General features: G+C 51.2%; 1 protein-coding gene across 1 annotated transcript in view; it reads left to right on the forward strand.

Annotated features, from left to right (window-relative positions):
* RAB44 (RAB44, member RAS oncogene family) overlaps nucleotides 1-16300 on the forward strand; it is a 37736-nt gene that overhangs the window by 11744 nt on the left and 9692 nt on the right. The window contains exons 3-9 of the mRNA XM_027958956.3: nucleotides 5076-5187; nucleotides 6861-7035; nucleotides 8430-8576; nucleotides 9314-9404; nucleotides 9809-9904; nucleotides 11568-11755; nucleotides 12509-13953. Coding sequence (XP_027814757.2) covers nucleotides 5076-5187; nucleotides 6861-7035; nucleotides 8430-8576; nucleotides 9314-9404; nucleotides 9809-9904; nucleotides 11568-11755; nucleotides 12509-13953 — 2254 coding nt within the window. The remainder of the gene's footprint in view (nucleotides 1-5075; nucleotides 5188-6860; nucleotides 7036-8429; nucleotides 8577-9313; nucleotides 9405-9808; nucleotides 9905-11567; nucleotides 11756-12508; nucleotides 13954-16300) is intronic.

Raw genomic sequence — 16300 nt, forward strand, 5'->3', positions numbered from 1 at the left:
GAAGTATTGAGCTATTTTAGCTTCTCTCCAGAAGTTTTCATATGGAAGCTTAAGTTGAAATTTTAAAACCTCTGAAATTGGCTTTTCTATCTAGAGTGACCTTCTGTCCCTGTTTGCCTACATTGGAGGGTTACCTGGGATGTGGGACTTTCAGTGTTAAAACTGGGAAAGTCTTGGGCAAACAAACCAGCTGGCTTCCCTACTTCTATGGAAACCAAGCACAAGACTCTCTCCACTAGTTTTTACCTACACTTGTGAGGGACTTCTCTTCTTGAGGTTCTCAGTTTTTCCAAGGTCCCTCTCCTGCCCAAAAGTAACCTTTCACATTACCCGTTTTCAGGCCAGCTTTGCAGGTATTGGGTCCATGGGTGCTCCTTACAGTGGACCTGTAACACCTGATTAAATGAGAATCATCCTTTAAATTAAAATCTGGTTAAACAGTTGATCTATCCAACTGTATCCCAGTAAAAAGGAGGACAGATTCTTATTGAACCTGTGTAAATAACTATATTGCCAGAGAAAGGAAGGAGATTCAGGAGAAGTATTGGTTTCTGAGTCAGGAAGGGATCAGTGAGACTCAAATACCACTTAAAATATTAAATTTCAGTTTGAAAGTGAAGTGAAAGCGTTAGTCGCTCACTCATGTCTGACTCTTTGTGACCCCATGGACTATGGCCCATCAGGCTCCTCTGTCCATGGGGATTCTCCAGGCAAGAATACTCCAGTGGGTAGTCATTCCCTTCTCCAGGGGATCTTCTTGACCCAGGAATCGAACCCAGGTCTCAAGCATTGCAGGCAGATTCTTTACCATCTAAGTCACCAGGGAAGCCCAGGTTTCAGTTTGCAAAAGCATACTCTCTTAAACTGAAAATTAGAGGTAGCTCAAGAATCCAGAGAGAGGACTTCCTCACAATATCCATAAAAGTGAAACAATAAAAAAATAGTACTGGCATTTCCTCGGTGGTCCAGTGGTTAAGAATCCACCTTGCAATGCAGGGGATGCAGGTTCGATCCCTGGTTGGGGCATTAGATCCTACATGCCGAATGGCAACTAAACCAGAGTGCCGCAACTACTGAGCCTGTGCACCATAGCTTGAGAACCCAAGTGCCGTAACTGAGACCCAATCCAGCCAAATAAACAAGACGATAGTAATAACCACACCAACTATATTCCCAGCAAATAACCACACCAACTGTGTTCCCAGCAAATAACCGTACCAACTGTATTCCCAGCAAATAACCGTACCAACTGTATTCCCAGCAAATAGCCATAAGCCAGTTTTCTTCAACCATTGATTTAGCTCCATGTGATTAGCTCTTGAGCTACTGGATCTTGGGTAAGCTGGCTGCTTCTGGACTGAAAAGAGTTCTAGCAACTGTAATCCACTGGTTCAGTCTGAAGGTTGGCCACTGTCAGCTTAGAACCCTGTACCCACGCGAAGCAGCAATAGTTAATAGAACCTGGTACAGTCCTTTTCCACACGGCTTTGACGCTGCACTTTGTGGAAGACACAAACTGAGCTGGTTCGTAACCAAGCCTTCAGGGTAGGTTGGAAAGGGTAGGAAAGAAGAAATGTGTTTAGTAATGAGACTCAAAGCCTGTGGCTTGTTTTTTTTTTTTTGCATTTTTTATTGGCGTAGAGTTGCTTTACCATGTTATATTAGTTATTGCCGTACAACATCGTGAATTAGTCAGTGTATACCTATATCCCCTCCCTCTTGAGCTTCCCTCCCACCCCACCATTCCACCCCTCTAGGTCCTCACAGAGCACCACATTGAGCTCCCGCTACCTTTTTACAGTAACCTAATAGTGTCAGAATGGAAGAGAGTAAAATGTTCTGTTGGGATACAGTATATAACTATTTCATGAAGTTTGATCAGCATTTTCCCTAAAGAACATAGTTTGCATAGCAAAGACATTGAGAAGTCTCTAGGGCCTTTCCCTAAAGCATGCAATTTATGAAATATTTATATAAACGCTTTTTACCTATGTAAACTTAGCCTAGGAAAGGGTGGATATCTCTTCTGATCTGACAGTTCTTCCCATGATGCTCTTATAGTAGTGATGAGGTATTTAACAAATAAAGAGAATGATATCTTGACATTTTTATTTTTTCTTCTAAATTTAGAATCTGATGTTGGGAAGGCAAACCCAAAGAGATATCAGAGAAGGTAGGGCACTAGATTAAGATACAATCATGGGATCCTGAGAAATAGTGCTTGGTTTCCTATTTAATTAGGGACAATAAAATAAAGTATTTTGAAATAAACATAGAAGAAGACAACACTTTTGCTGATTAGTCTCTAAGTTGTGTCTGATTCTTTGTGACCTCCCTGGACTGTAGCCCGCCAGATGCCTCTGTCCATGGGATTTCACAGCCAAGAATACTGGAGTGGGTTGCCGTATCTTTCTGCAGGGCATCTCCTACATTGCAGGAGGATTCTTTACTGCTGAGCCACCAGGGAAGTCCAACTCTATAAGAAGGCAATACTATTGCAAGGTTATTTAGCTCTTTTATATGGGAAGTGGCTTTGCTTTCTGTTTTATGAAAATTAGAACACAAGTGAGCCAAAACAAAGCAGAGAAAATTATTCTGCTGAGACATGAGACAGTTATCTGGGCAACTTACACAGATGACTAATAGTAACCCTCTTTTAACCCTTGCCTGGAGCTCTAAGACCAGTTTGTCATTTAATAGAGAGAGAGCCAAATTCTAGTTTTGCATGAATATAACATGCGGCAGTCAAAGGTTCACAAGTTTTATTTCTTTATTTATAAACCCATCAAAACTGAGCCAAATTTGTCAAAATGTGAACATAAACTTTATAGCCTATTTTCAGACTCAGGTATTAGAAAATCAAGACAAATAAGATTCCTGTTCAACAAACACTCTACAGTCTCCTATATCCATTCAGATTTTGCCAGATGCTTTAAAACAAAACCACTTCCTGTATTTCCTGGAGAACAAAAACACATCCCATTTTCCTTGCAGACACAGTTAATTTTCTGCCACTCCTGTTTCTAATATCAAGTAAAACATTGTAGTGATTATAACTTTTAACAAAGTAATCGGCTTCTATTTCCCAGAAAAAAATTGATGGGTAAAAAACTGAGAACTGTCTTGGACAGCATTTTAGTAAACAGCAAAGCTCACAAATACACATAACACAACTTTCTACAGTCATACATATGCCTTGCACAACTTTAAAAAATTGTGACAGAATATACATGATATAAAATTTGCCATAGAATGTATCCTTGTATTATATTAATATAAGTTGTGGGACACACAGATTGCTATTATTTATCTTTTGTAAACAAAAATTATTAAACCAATCTAATTGATCAAAGATTCATCTTAATTATCTGAACCTGACTCCTTAGAAGTTTTCTGAGTCAGCTAGTTCTCATAAGAGGAATTTTTTTTAAAGTCCAGCACATTTAAAGCCTTAGAAGTTTGGTTTCTTTATTTTCTGTGACTTTGGGGACCATTAGATTTATGTAGGCACTTATTTGTCTCTACAAACCAATCCACCCAGAGCCCCTGTAAGGGACGCAGTACTCTAAGTCACTAATACCCAGGTATAGAAAAATGCTCACATTCACAATGAGAGTTAAGGGCCTTTCTGAATTACAGACAGTCTGGCTTCTTTTCTACAACTCCAACCACAGTTCAAAAGTAAACACAGAAACACCAAAACTCCAGTTCAGATTTCAAAGAGCTATTCTCCTCCCCAGTGGGCACAAAATTCTTAACCGATTTGAGGTCATTCACAGAAAAACAAACACACCACCACCAACAACAAAAGATTAGCAAACCAGATTTTCCACTGTGTCTCAACCAACAGACACTAGGTCTCCATCATGTATCCCATGGAGATCTCCAAATGGTCAGTCCGTAAGACAGAGTGCCCCATCGTGGCTACCGCTAAAACCAAAAGCAGAAAATCTGTAAAATCAAAAACATAAAAACTGGAGAAACAGAATCAGCAAACAAAGTTCTATCACACGTGGGATTCCCTTCAAGAGCCAAGGAAAGAACTGTCCTGGACGCCCCTGATGGTCCAGGGGTTGAGATTCCCTATTCTCAGTGCAGGGGGCCTGGGTTCCATTCCTGGTCAGGGAACTAGATCCCACATGCCACAGCAAAGACCCAGCACAGCCAAACAAATAGGTCAATAAATAAATAAATAAATAAATAAATAATATATATGTAAAAGAAATGCCTGTGTTCCCAGAGCCCATTTAGGGCTCTTTTCCAGCAACACAGTTTACTGGGTTCTGACAGCCGAGTCCACTGGGGCATCTCCATGGAACCTCCAAAACCGCTAAAGCAGGATTTCCAAGAAGATAAAATCATGACCCTTAGACAAAAATAAAATGAATCTATACCAGAGATTTTATTTAACTCACTTATTAATGGGAGATGTTCTGAATGGTTGAAAGAGCATTTGAAAAGTGGGATAACTTAACAGAGAAATGTTACAATCAGGTTGTTGAGGTAGATTGCTTAAAGCTGGTTAATGTACAACAGGTCATAAATCTTTGGGACTGTCTTGTTCCGTCAGGCAAAAGTTATTTACACCTCTCTTGAACAGAATCTACAAGTTAACACGTGACTTCATTTAGTCTGGGATCTCTAATCAGTACCATGAGACAAAGTGCATTCACAGAATCTAGAAGATGCTTGGGTGGCCTTGCCCCTGTAGAATACCAAAAGGGTGTGCTGTCCACTTTGGGGACTTATTTTCCCATGTTAGGTAATTTTCAAATAGTGATAAACACGTGGACAGGGCTGGCTACTGTCCTTTATTACAGTCCTAGAAAGATGAGACTCAGAAGAGGTGGGTTTTGATGCTGGATGGAGGAAGAGAGAAACTGAGGATGAAGTTCAAGGCTCTGCTTGGGTCCGAGAGACTCAAGGACTGGTCTTGAGGTCAGGTTGAGGGTTGGACTCTGAAAATGGGGAGAGGGGAGGTGGGGGTGGCTGAAGATAAACACCTCTCCTTTTCTGAGAGTGGCCGAGAGCCTTCCCTGGTAGGAACATCACCCAACTTACCTCTATCCTTGCAGGCAGCCAAGTTCAGCTTCCTGAGCAGCGCGGATGAGCTGGAGATGATTTTTGACTGGGTGGATGTGGAGCGGAAGGGACGCCTCTCCCTTGAAGAGTTCAGCTCCGGGCTCAGTATGTCTGTCTTGGGAGGGCCTGCCGGGGGTGTGCCGAGCACGAGATGAGGCTGAGCAGACAGGAAAGGCCGCAGTGACCCATCACAGGACCTTCACAACACCCCTGAGGGCAGTTCTGGGTGTGGATGACATATGAATGACCGTAGAGATGAGAATGCTGAGCCTGAGTGGGAAGCCAGTTGGTTCGAGGCAGAGCTGACTTAAGACTCTGGCCCAGGAGACCTTACTTCCTTTCTAACAATAAGAGCAAATCATTACTAGGGGCGGGCAGGGTATCCCCTGAGCATTCCCCTTCTCCAGAGAGGCCTCCAGGATTCCTTTCTGATACCTCCCTTGTCTTCTCCCCGGTAAAAGCTTTCTCTTGAGCAGGAGGTTAGACACCCCCTGTTCTTGAGACCACAGGCCTTGTTTCTTCCTGAGGAAGGTCCCATTCTGGCTTTGGTCAAAGGAATATGAGGCCCCAGGGAGCAGCAGAGGGTGATATTTAGTGGGTGGAGGCTCCCCACGCCCTTAACCCCACTGGGCAGGGCAACTCCAACACTGTCTTCTTAAGACAGACCTAGAAGGACCTAGAGACATCAAAGCTGGAAATACACAATATTCCAGCTGAGCTCTATGGGGAAGACCTTTGGTCCAGGGAATGGAAGGAGTGGTGTCCTTGTAGAGACCCTGAAAAGGATTGTCAGCCTTTAATGTAGCCAAAGCCACCCCTAGTTCTTGGGTCTGCTGAGTCTCCAAGAGTTTGGGAGACAACGGAAAGGGGAGTCAGGAATCTGCATTTACAGGTTGGGCCCTCCCAAGAGATGGTTCCTCTGGCTCTGGTGATTGAGAAGCTGGGACCAGGGAGGGGAAATTAGGGCCTGGAATCAGGCGTGCTGTCCATGTGGCCCCAAGGGGCCATCTTCACATCTGTGTCCAGCTGTGTCCACTATCTGGAAGACTTCCCAATGCCTACAAAACAAAATTCAACTCCCTTCCCAGGGCCTGCAGGCCAGCGCTACTGAGACCCTTCCAGCCTCTTAGGCTCACTCAGTACCACTCATCTCCTCCAGCCTGCCGATCTAGCTCCTACCTCAGGGCCTTTGCATGTGCTGTTCTTGCAACCTGGAATATGCTTCCTGAGAAAACCGCATCACTGGCTCCTTCCTTTTAGTCATATCTCAGTTCCAATGTCACTTCCTCAGGACCCTCCTGACCACCCTCTCTAAAGTAGACCCTCTCTAGTCTCTCAAAGGAAATTACCCTGTTCCTTCCTTTAGCTCACTTGGAAATTTTATTTATTTATTAAATGTGTCGTTTTCCGTATTCATAGAATGTCGGCTCCACCAAGGCAGAGATTTCAGCCAGTTTTGTCCCCAGCACATAATAGACGCTCAATGATTATCCTTTGACCTAGTGAAAAGAATGTGTTGGCCACAGTGGAGCTGCTGTGTGACTTCTAGCAAGTCTCTTGCCTCTCTGGGCCTCAGATGCTCATGTGTGGAATGGGCACAGGGTCTGCCTTGAGTAGACTCCCAAGGTTGACGTGAGGAGTGTATGACCCTGGCCCTGTATAAATGTGACTGGCACAGATAAAACCATTTCCCCAAGGGCTGGAGCAGGGCAAGGTGGGAAGTCAAGTGATGGAGCCCAACCCCACCCTGCTCCTTTCTGGCCCTCTTTGTTCCATAGAGAGCATCTTTGGCTCCAGCTCGAGCACCCACAGGCTCCATAGAAAGAGGCCACTGCTCTCCAAGCGAGGATCTGTAGCCACCAGCTTCCCGGTGGTGGAGGAGGCCAACAGTGAGGAGAAGGAGGCATTCTTTGCCTTCATGGAGCAACTAGGAGCCAGCAACTCACTTCCTGAGTAAGGCCAGCAGGGTTGGGGGTGCGGGGAGGAGGCACCGCCTGTCAGAGGGGACGAGCACTGGCCCAGACGCAGGATCAAATGGGAGCTACCAGGTGGTGTTGGGCAGATATCCCGGTTTGGCCACTTGTTGGCTGTGCGACTGCAGGCAAGCAGCCTAACCCCTTACCTGCATTTCCCTGGCTGCAGGGTGAGCAGAAGAACTGGTGTGGGATTAAACAAAGCCCCGAGTGGAGAAAGCCTACCCACTGAGTCCATCCCACTCGAGCCCTCCCTCCCTGTCCTGCCCTATAAGGTCACTCCCCAGAAAGATTGGCAAGTTGAATTATCAGCTCCCTAAAGGGACCCACGATCTTTTTTCTTTCTTTCTTTTGGCCCCTTTGCGTGGCATATGGGATCTTATCTCCCTGGTGATTGAACCTGTGCCCCCTGCATTGGAAGTGCAGTCTTAACCATTGGACTTCCTGGGAAGTTCCAGGACCCACATTTGCAAAAATACAAACCTCCCAAGGGTGCCTTTTCCCTAAAAAGAGAGTCCCCCAGTGGAGTGATTTCAGGTGTGGTGATGCTCTGAGTTGGGCAGGCTTGGAGACAGGAGGGCTTGGAGACGGTCTTGGGTTCTGGGATTTTTGGGGCTCACTCATGCTTAGAGAAAGGGACCCTGCCTAAAAATACCCATCGCACACCCCCCCAGGTCCCACTGGCTCTGTTAGAACTAGCAAGGGAATCACCCTCGCCCATCTGCCCAGGTTTTCCCAGATTCCCCTGCCCCACAGGGCTCTGTGAGGACAAGCTCTCAGAGGGTGGGGCAGGTGCTGTGGGCAGGCAGGGTGGGACTGGGGTACAGGCTGGCAGGGCAGCTGTGGTGGAAAGTGATTTACCTACTTGGCAGCTTGGCCTGTGCTCAGCCCTCAGGCATCTGTCTTCACGACTTAATTAAATCCGTGTGAAAGCAGCATTTATTGAATGCCAGCTCAGTGCCAGACCCCAGGCTGGTGCTCTCCACTGGGTGCGCCTCATTCTCCTGTGGCCCTGTTACAAATAAGCTCAGAGAAGTCGTGGGACTTGCTAAAGGTCACGCAGCCACAGAATGGGAGAAGAGAGAAGGCAGATGGAAGCTCTGGGCCATCAGACGCCCAGATCCCCCGCCCCACAATGAATCACCAAACCGTAGAGAGACAGTGGGATATGGGGATCCACGAAGGGATAAACGCACAAATGGGAGAGGTTCCTGGAGGAGGTGGCACTGGAGCTGCACCTGGCAGAGTGTAAGGAGATTTTTGTGATCCAGCTGCCACCGTCTCTTGGAGTGTGGCCATTAGAACCTAGGAGTGGGCTTCCCTCTGCCTCCTGGTCCCACTCAAGGGTGATCTCTGGCTGTCCTCCCCTCCCAGGCAGGCGGAAATCTGGCAGCTATGGAGAAAGCTGCGGCAGGAGGAGCCCCAGCTGGCAGGCAACCTAGAGGGCTTTCTGGCCAAGATGAACAGTCGCCTACAGGAGGCACAGGCCGACAAGGAGGTTCTGGAGCTGACTCTGAGGAAGTGAGTTGGAGCCGGGTTGATACACAGTGGATGCCCTTTACATTAGTTGAATCTTTTTTATTTTTGTCTGTGCTAATGGCAGCATGTGGAATCTTAGTTCCCCGACCAGGGATTGAACCCGCACCCCATGCAGTGGAAACACAGAGTCTTAACCACTGGACCACCAGGAAAATCCCTTAGTTGAATCTTAAGTGAATTTTCTGCTGGATGGGCAGAGCTGAGCTAGAAGAAGGGGTAACTAAGGGAATCTATTGGGATGGACAGAGTGAGGCCTTCAGCCAAAGAGGGGATGGGCCAGTGTGTCCTGGTGCAGGGCCACTGGGGTACCTAACTCCAGGGCACCGCTCACGTAGATTGCCATGTGTGTGGTGATCCTGGGGTTGGCATGGGCTCAGTCCTGGCAGGGAGTCTGTGTTTGGGGGTGGGGGTGCATAGGAGGATGGTGACAGCAGGAAGTGGGGACAGAGTGATGGGGTGATTGGGGACTGTGAGATAGGAACCAACATCCCAATGATGGTCAACAGGAGTCAGCAGGATGGGCTCAGATGATTCATATCAAGGGCCTCTGTCAAGGTCAGGAGCTGTTACTGGGATGACAGTTCCCAGGGTGACAGGGGTCAGTGACCGCTGGCAGAGTGAGCTGAGCAGTAAGGTCAGCTCACTAAATGCGGGCCCAGACCGCCCCTGCCAGCAGCAGGGTGGCAGGGTGCTGCTTGGCCACCCCCCACCCCTTCCAGGAGGGACACTGACCATCACCTCGAGGTCCAGCAGCTCTACGAGGAGATGGAGCAGCAGATACAGCGGGAGAAGCAGCAGCTGCAGGCCGAGGTGAGCCCCCAGCCCCAGCCGGCCTCTCCCCCAGCCCGGGACCCCTCTGCTGCTCTCGCAGGGAGCCCAGGGGCTCAGCGTGGGGCAGCGGGAGGCCGCTGCGAGCAGATCGTCTCATCTCCCCCAGTGTTGGAGAGACAGTTTGCTCAGACAGACGGGGTGGGGAGTGCTCACAGCTGCCAGCTCTCGGGGGTCCCCTGGGGCCACTCCTCCCACTCTCTGGGGCTCTGTCTCCTTGTTGCCTGGGCCAGGGAAGTTGTCCTGAGACCCCCCCTCCTTGTGGACACATCCTGGACCGGGCGCCCCAGGCCTGAATGGAGGTGGCACATGGGGAGGGCCGACCCAGGCCGGCTGAGTCTTGGACTCGGCCACACAGGGGGAGCTGAGATCTCTCTGCTCCCCAGAGCGACTCCCGGGACCTGGCCCTCAGCTCCCAGATGCAGGAGGTGCTGGAGGCCAAGGAACGCGAGGTGCAGCAGCTGACCGAGGGCCAGAAGGAGGTGAGTGACTAGGGCTCCCCTGGAAGCCCAGTTTCTGAGGATTCGCAGACCCTGATACCCACCTCCAAGGAGTTCGCTGGGCTGCTGGGCTCCTGTATCAGAGATGGCTCCCCTAGGAAAGCGATGTCTCTGGCCCTTTTTCTGAGACGAGGCCAGGTAAGGGCAGTGGCAGCCCTGGGACGTGAATCAGAAGGTCCAGGCTCAATTTCCTGCTGTTTCAATTAAAAGCCCCATGAATCTCAGGAAAGAGCTTTGCTTGTCTTGGCCTTAGGTTCTCCATCTGTAAAATGAGAATGACCACATCTACTGCAGCTCCCCGGCCAGTTGTATCAAAAGAGGTAATAAATGGGAAAGCCCTTTGAAGCCAGAAAGCACCAGGCAAACATGAAGTCTCAACACTGGAGAGGCTTGGTGATAGGTGGGGCTCAACTCTCATCTCTGCTGTCAGCTGAGTGACCTTGGGCAGGATTTTAACCTCTCTGAGCCTTGGTTTCCTCATCAGAGAAATGGAGATCAGAACTTTTGCCTTAGAAGGCTGCCATGTAGCCTTTCCCTTCTCCAGAGAACCTTCCTAACCCAGGGATCGAACCCCAGGTCTCCTGCATTGCAGGATTCTTTACCAGCTGAGCCACCAGGGAAGCTCTTGTAGGCTTGGAGCCTTGGAGCCTGAGGCAGGCCCCTTTTGGTGATAGAGGAGGTTGGACTTTTCACACAGGACCATTCTGTCCTGTCCCCTGTGGATGTGAAGCCTCTTCCAGCAAGGCCATTCATTCCTCCATCCAACCACTATTTATGGTGCATCCGCTATGTGCCAGGCACCGTGCTAGCTTCCGGGGAACATAACAGACACATATCTCCTGCCGGTGGGGTTATTGTCTAGTTGGGGAAATAGATGATAAACTAAATAAGCAAGTCTATAACTTTCACTATTAGATAGTGAAAGTGCCAAGGAGAATAAGTAACGCAGGACAGGAGGATAGGAGGGTTTTGAGAGGAGGGGTCAAGGAAGCCTCATTTAAGATGATGACTTTGGAGTAAAGGCCTGAGGAGGTGAGGAGTGGGCCCTGTAGTATCTGAGGGAAGAGCAGTCCAGGCAGAAGGCACAATGAGAGCAAAGGCCCTGAGGTGGGCGTGACGCGCTGTGAATGTTCAAGGACCAGTAAAGGGGCCTGGGGGCTGGAACAGCCTGAGCGGGCAGGGAGCAGGGTAGTGAGAGAGGTGGTCAGAGATGTAATGGGGGTGGGGTGGGGGCAGACTGCAGGTCCTGGGGGCTGTCGTGGGGACCTTGCCTTCCATTCGGCACGGTCAAGCAGCTCTCCATCTCCCGGTCTTAGACCAGGAGCTCCTTAGCGACCACATGGGCTCAGAGGTGAGCAGCCAGCGCAGAGTACTGAGCAGAGGAGGGGGTGGCCCCTGGCGCTGCTGGCGGCCTGGGCTTCTCACGCAGTTCCTCCTCCCTCCCCCACCCCGCCAATTCCAGTGTCTCTCCCGGGTGGGAGGTAACGGAGCTAATTAGGCCAATGAGGGGGTAACACCCAATCCGATGTTTTAAGCTGGGTCTCCAGGAGCCTGGAGTCTGTGCCCCAACATGGTCCTGGGAGGCTGTTTAGTCCCCCTGAAGGGCAACTGGGCTTCTCTTCCCCTCACCCGCCACCTCCTGCAGCTGGAGGCCCAGCTCCACCGTCTCAGCAGCACACACCAGGAGGCCAGCTCAGAGAACCGGCAGCTTCGGGAGGCTGAGCAAGACCTGGCTGGGCGGCTGGAAGAGGTTCGGGGGCAGCTGCAGGTGACCCGGGGACACCTGGATGCCGCCAGGGGCCGCGTGTCCTGGCAGATGGAGGAGGAACCCAGGCAAGTAGCTGCCACCCCCGGGCTGGGCTGCAGACAGAGGGCTTCCTGCAAGAGGGGAGAAAGTCTTTGAGTTCTCAGAGACTCTGCCCAGCCTTCAGAGCTCACGGTGCAAGTGAAAAGTGAATGTTAGTTGCTCAGTCCTGTCTGACTTTCTCTGCGACCCCATGGACTGTAGCCTGTTAGGCGCCTCTGTCCATGGGATTCTCTGGGCAAGAATACTTGGAGTGGGTAGCCATTTCCTTCTCCAGGGGATTTCCCAACTCAGGGATCAAACCAGGGTCTCCCACATTGCAGACTATCTGAGCCACCAGGGAAGCCACACACAGACTCCCTCCTTAAACCTCACAACAACTCCACCAGGCTGGGATTGTCATGCCTGTTTCTCAGACAAGGGAGCAGAGCAGGGAAAACCATGTGCCTGGACACACATGACGCATGACTCACACAACTGGGATTCAGGCACACACACACACATAGAGGCTAGCACAGTGCTGGATCCTTGGCAGAGCGGGATGGGCTGGAACAGTAGGAAGGCTTCCTGGAGGAGGTGAGGCTCCACATGGGCCTTGAAGGATGAGCAGGATTGGATGAGGGGAGGGGCGGGGAGTGAGTGCCAGGTGAGAAGCCCTGCCGAAGGGAAGACTGAAGGGAGGCCTAGCTGTGAGATGTGTGCCCACCGCTGAAGGAGGCAGACAGGATGGGTGTGACAGCTACCTGCCCCTCCCTGACCCTAGCTTCCTGCACCCTTCCTAGTGTCCCCAGAGCAGGTGAGGAGAAGGCTCCAGATGCTCAGGCAATCTCCTCCGTGGAGGCTCCCCTGCCTGGACTGTTTGGGGACAACGATGACTGGGACCAGCTCCTCAGCGGCATCGGCAGCACCCCCCTCAGTGCCCTGCAGCTCTCCTGGAGCCCGCCCCCAACCCCGAAAGCCTCCTCAGGCCCCCCGACGCCCCGAGTGGTCAGGCAGATCTCCCTCGCGGAGCCACATGCTCTTCTGTTTGCTCAGGAGCTCTCTTCAGAACCAGGGGGCTCTCCAAGGAGCCCCCTTGGGGCACCTTCTGGGACCGAGGAAGAGAAAGGAGCGAACCCAGATGGGCCGGTCATGAGCCCTCCAGAGCAGACCGCATGGCCCCCCAGCCCGGAAGCTAAGGAGGAGTCAGGGCTTGGCCCTGGGGTCCACTTCCCCTGGAGTCTCCCGGGGGTCCCAGCTGGGGAGTCAGGGAGCCTGGTGGCAGCTGCACTCAAGGTGCTTGTTCCTTTGGAGGATGCGCCCCCTCCTCAAGTGACCTCGCCCCCTCCCCAGGCCTCAGCTGGGCCCGGCACACAGTTCCAGACCTCACACCCGGATGATGAGGGCCCTGGCCCTGGGCCGGCCCCACCCAAGCCGCCCCGGCAGAGAGAGGCCCTCCATCAGGACCCCCGTTCTGCTGGCTCTGAGCCAAGGCTGGGGTCCTCGGGAGCCGGAGCCCTCCTGGTGGGGCTGGGTGAGCCCTCCCAGGGCCTGGTGCCTGGGGGTCCGGCTCCCACGGATGGATCAGAGTGGGGCAAGTGGAGCCCAGATGCACAAGAGGGCCATTCAGGGGAGCTGCAGGAGGCTCGTGGCCGGGTCCCTGGGCTGCCCGCTCTCCTCCCCCAGAGCCTGGAAGAGGAGCCCGGGGCTGAGGAAAGGAAAGCAGCGGACCAGGGAGGGCGGAAGTTCAGGTCAGAGCTGACCGTCGAGGCTCGTGGCCTGAAACCCGAGCACTCAGAACTCCCCCAGCTCGATCCCCAGCCCGCGCCTCACCCACCTGACGGAACACAAGCTAAGGTTGAAGCAGAAGCCCCAAGGGGCTTTCCCTCAATGGGGGCTCAGCCTGGGGATGGAGCAGAGCCCCCAGAGCCCACACAAACCCTTCCCACCAGGGCTGAGCTGGAAGCCCAACCCAGGCCCCGGCCTACAACTGCCCACGCAGAAGGAGAACAAGCCCCCTCTAAGTCCAGGGAGCCAAGGGCAGAGAACAGGCCTGAAGATTCAAGAATGGACTCTGGAGGTCCGGGGCTGACCCCGTTCCCTGGGGACCGCTCGGCCAGTGAACCTTTGGCCAACCCTGATTACGCCTTCCATGTCATCTTCCTGGGAGACTCGAACGTGGGCAAAACCTCCTTCCTGCACCTGCTGCACCAGAACAGCTTCGCCACTGGGCTGACGGCAACTGTGGGTAAGAGCTGCCTGGGGAGGATGGCAGGGGAGGGAGGGGAGAGCCGGGGGACCGGGCTGGCAAGCTGGAGCAGACCCAGAGCAAACCATCCCTGAGCAAGATGTAGGTTCTGCCCTCGCCACAGGCCCTGTGTTAGATGTTATTTTATACCGGCATAACCTGGCTATTTTACTAATCATCTCTAATTATAGGTAATTTGCTTTCTCTGGATTGATCTGATTAGCTAATAACGTGCCACGTTAACAAAGCACCTACAATTTAGGTGGCAGCACTGGCCGATGGTGAAAACAAGCCAGTCTCCACACATGTGGTCCCGAGGCAGGCCACCTCAGGGACCCCACTGCTTGAATGCCCAAGAGCAGCCCTAGGCAAGCCAGCCGGACTCTGGCAGGAAGCTACCTTGGGCAAGTTGAATATTTTACACAGAATGTATTTGTAGAGTAGGGTAAGTTAGGAACACCGGTGCCTGAGTTCAGAATCCAGTTCTGCCACTTACTAATGGTATGAACTTGAGCAAATTATTCAAGCCCTCTGAGCATAATGGGGACAATGGTAGTGCTGACCTCTGAAGGGGCTGTAAGAATTAGTTCAGTTAATATATATCAAGGTCTTAGAATACTATCTGGCACATATTAAGTGCTTAGTTAGTATTAGTTATTTTTATGGTTGTTATTATTATAAGTACACTTTTGATAATGTCTAATCCAGTGGCTTTTGCAAATAAAATGTCCTAAAGCACAAAGCATCCTCTCCCTAAGAATATTGGGATATGTGGCCACTCGTATAAAGCCATAGAAAAGAGCTCTTGGGAGTGTTCGGCTTGGGGTGAAAATGGAGGGATCTGTGTCTTTGTGTCTGTCTAGGTACATGCTAACTGGGCACCAGTGGTAGACCAGTGGGTAAAGTTCTCAAACTTTACCTAGGAGACTCCCTTACCCCTCACCCAGGACAGCTTCTCGAAATTTTCTCTGCCTGAGAAGCCTCACCTGGGGAGCCAATTAAAAATGCAGTGTTGTCAAGAACAGGGACCCATAGGAGGTCTGTTCCGGAGAAGGCAATGGCAACCCACTCCAGTGTTCTTGGCTGGAGAATCCCAGGGACAGGGGAGCCTGGTGGGCTGCCGTCTATGGGGTTGCACAGAGTCGGACACGACTGAAGCGACTTAGCAGCAGCAGCAGCAGGAGGTCTGTTCCGATGTTGAACAGGGTCACAAGGTCTGCAAGGCCACCATCATTAATCACACAAGCCAGGGGTCCCCAACCTCCAGGATCTAATGTCTGATGATCTAAGGTGGAGTTGATGTAATAACAGTGGAAATAAAGGGTATAATAGATGAAATGTGCTTGAATCACCCCCAAACCACCACCCGCCCCCACCACCCTAGTCCATGGAAACATTGTCTTCCATGAAACCGGTCCTTGGTCTCAAAAAGTGTGAGGACTGTTGACCTAAGCTGCTGGTTACTGACCACCTACAGTGCACCTGGCACACTTGCCTTATTCCGTACGAGAGCCCTCTCATGCCTGTGAGCCTCTCCCATTGTCAGCCCTCTCATGCCTGTGAGCCTTTCCCATTGTCAGCCCTCTCATGCCTGTGAGCCTCTCCCATTGTCAGCCCTCTCATGCCTGTGAGCCTCTCCCATTGTCATGTGGTAAGAAGTTTCCACGAAATTCAATAAAGAAAATACAGGTTGTATAATTGTAAAAAGACAAGGCAAGCCTGTGTGCACTGCTAGTCAGCCGGGAGGAGTGTGTGTATGAAAGCGGCTCAGTCGTGTCCAACTCTTTGCGACCCCATGAACTATATAGTCCATGGAATCCTCCAAGCCAGAATATTGGAGTGGGTAGCTGTTCCCTTCTCCAGGGGATTTCCCCAACCCTGGGATCGAACCCAGGTCTCCCGCGTTGCAGGCCGATTCTTTACCAGCTGAGCCACCAGGAAAGCCCTGATACCCAAACCTGTCCCACACCTAGCTGTGGTTTGGAGCCCCCGGTGATTGCCATCCATCGGGCTTACCTGTCACTGGGAATGATTCCAGCTTCCTCAGTTGTAGTTTCCCCACTCAGCATCACCCTCGTCTCTTCCCACCCTGCTTTCTCACCTGTCTGCCTTGGAGAATAGGGCTGGTGGAGGACCAGAGCCAGAGCCAATCGAATTATAGCTGACTGCACATTTTTGTTAGGTTTCTCTGCAGCTATTCCCATTTTACACATGAGGGAAACAGAACTGAAGTCCTGGTAAACTTTTTGGCCCTATCTGGGCACCAAAGTTCATACCTGGGGCCACCTGCCTTCAAAGTACAGGCCCTCACCCCAGACGCTCTACACTTTTATGCGCTCAGCACTGC

The sequence above is a fragment of the Ovis aries genome, chromosome 20 (genome assembly GCF_016772045.2).
Source record: "Ovis aries strain OAR_USU_Benz2616 breed Rambouillet chromosome 20, ARS-UI_Ramb_v3.0, whole genome shotgun sequence".
NCBI classification, from domain to species: Eukaryota; Metazoa; Chordata; class Mammalia; order Artiodactyla; family Bovidae; genus Ovis; species Ovis aries.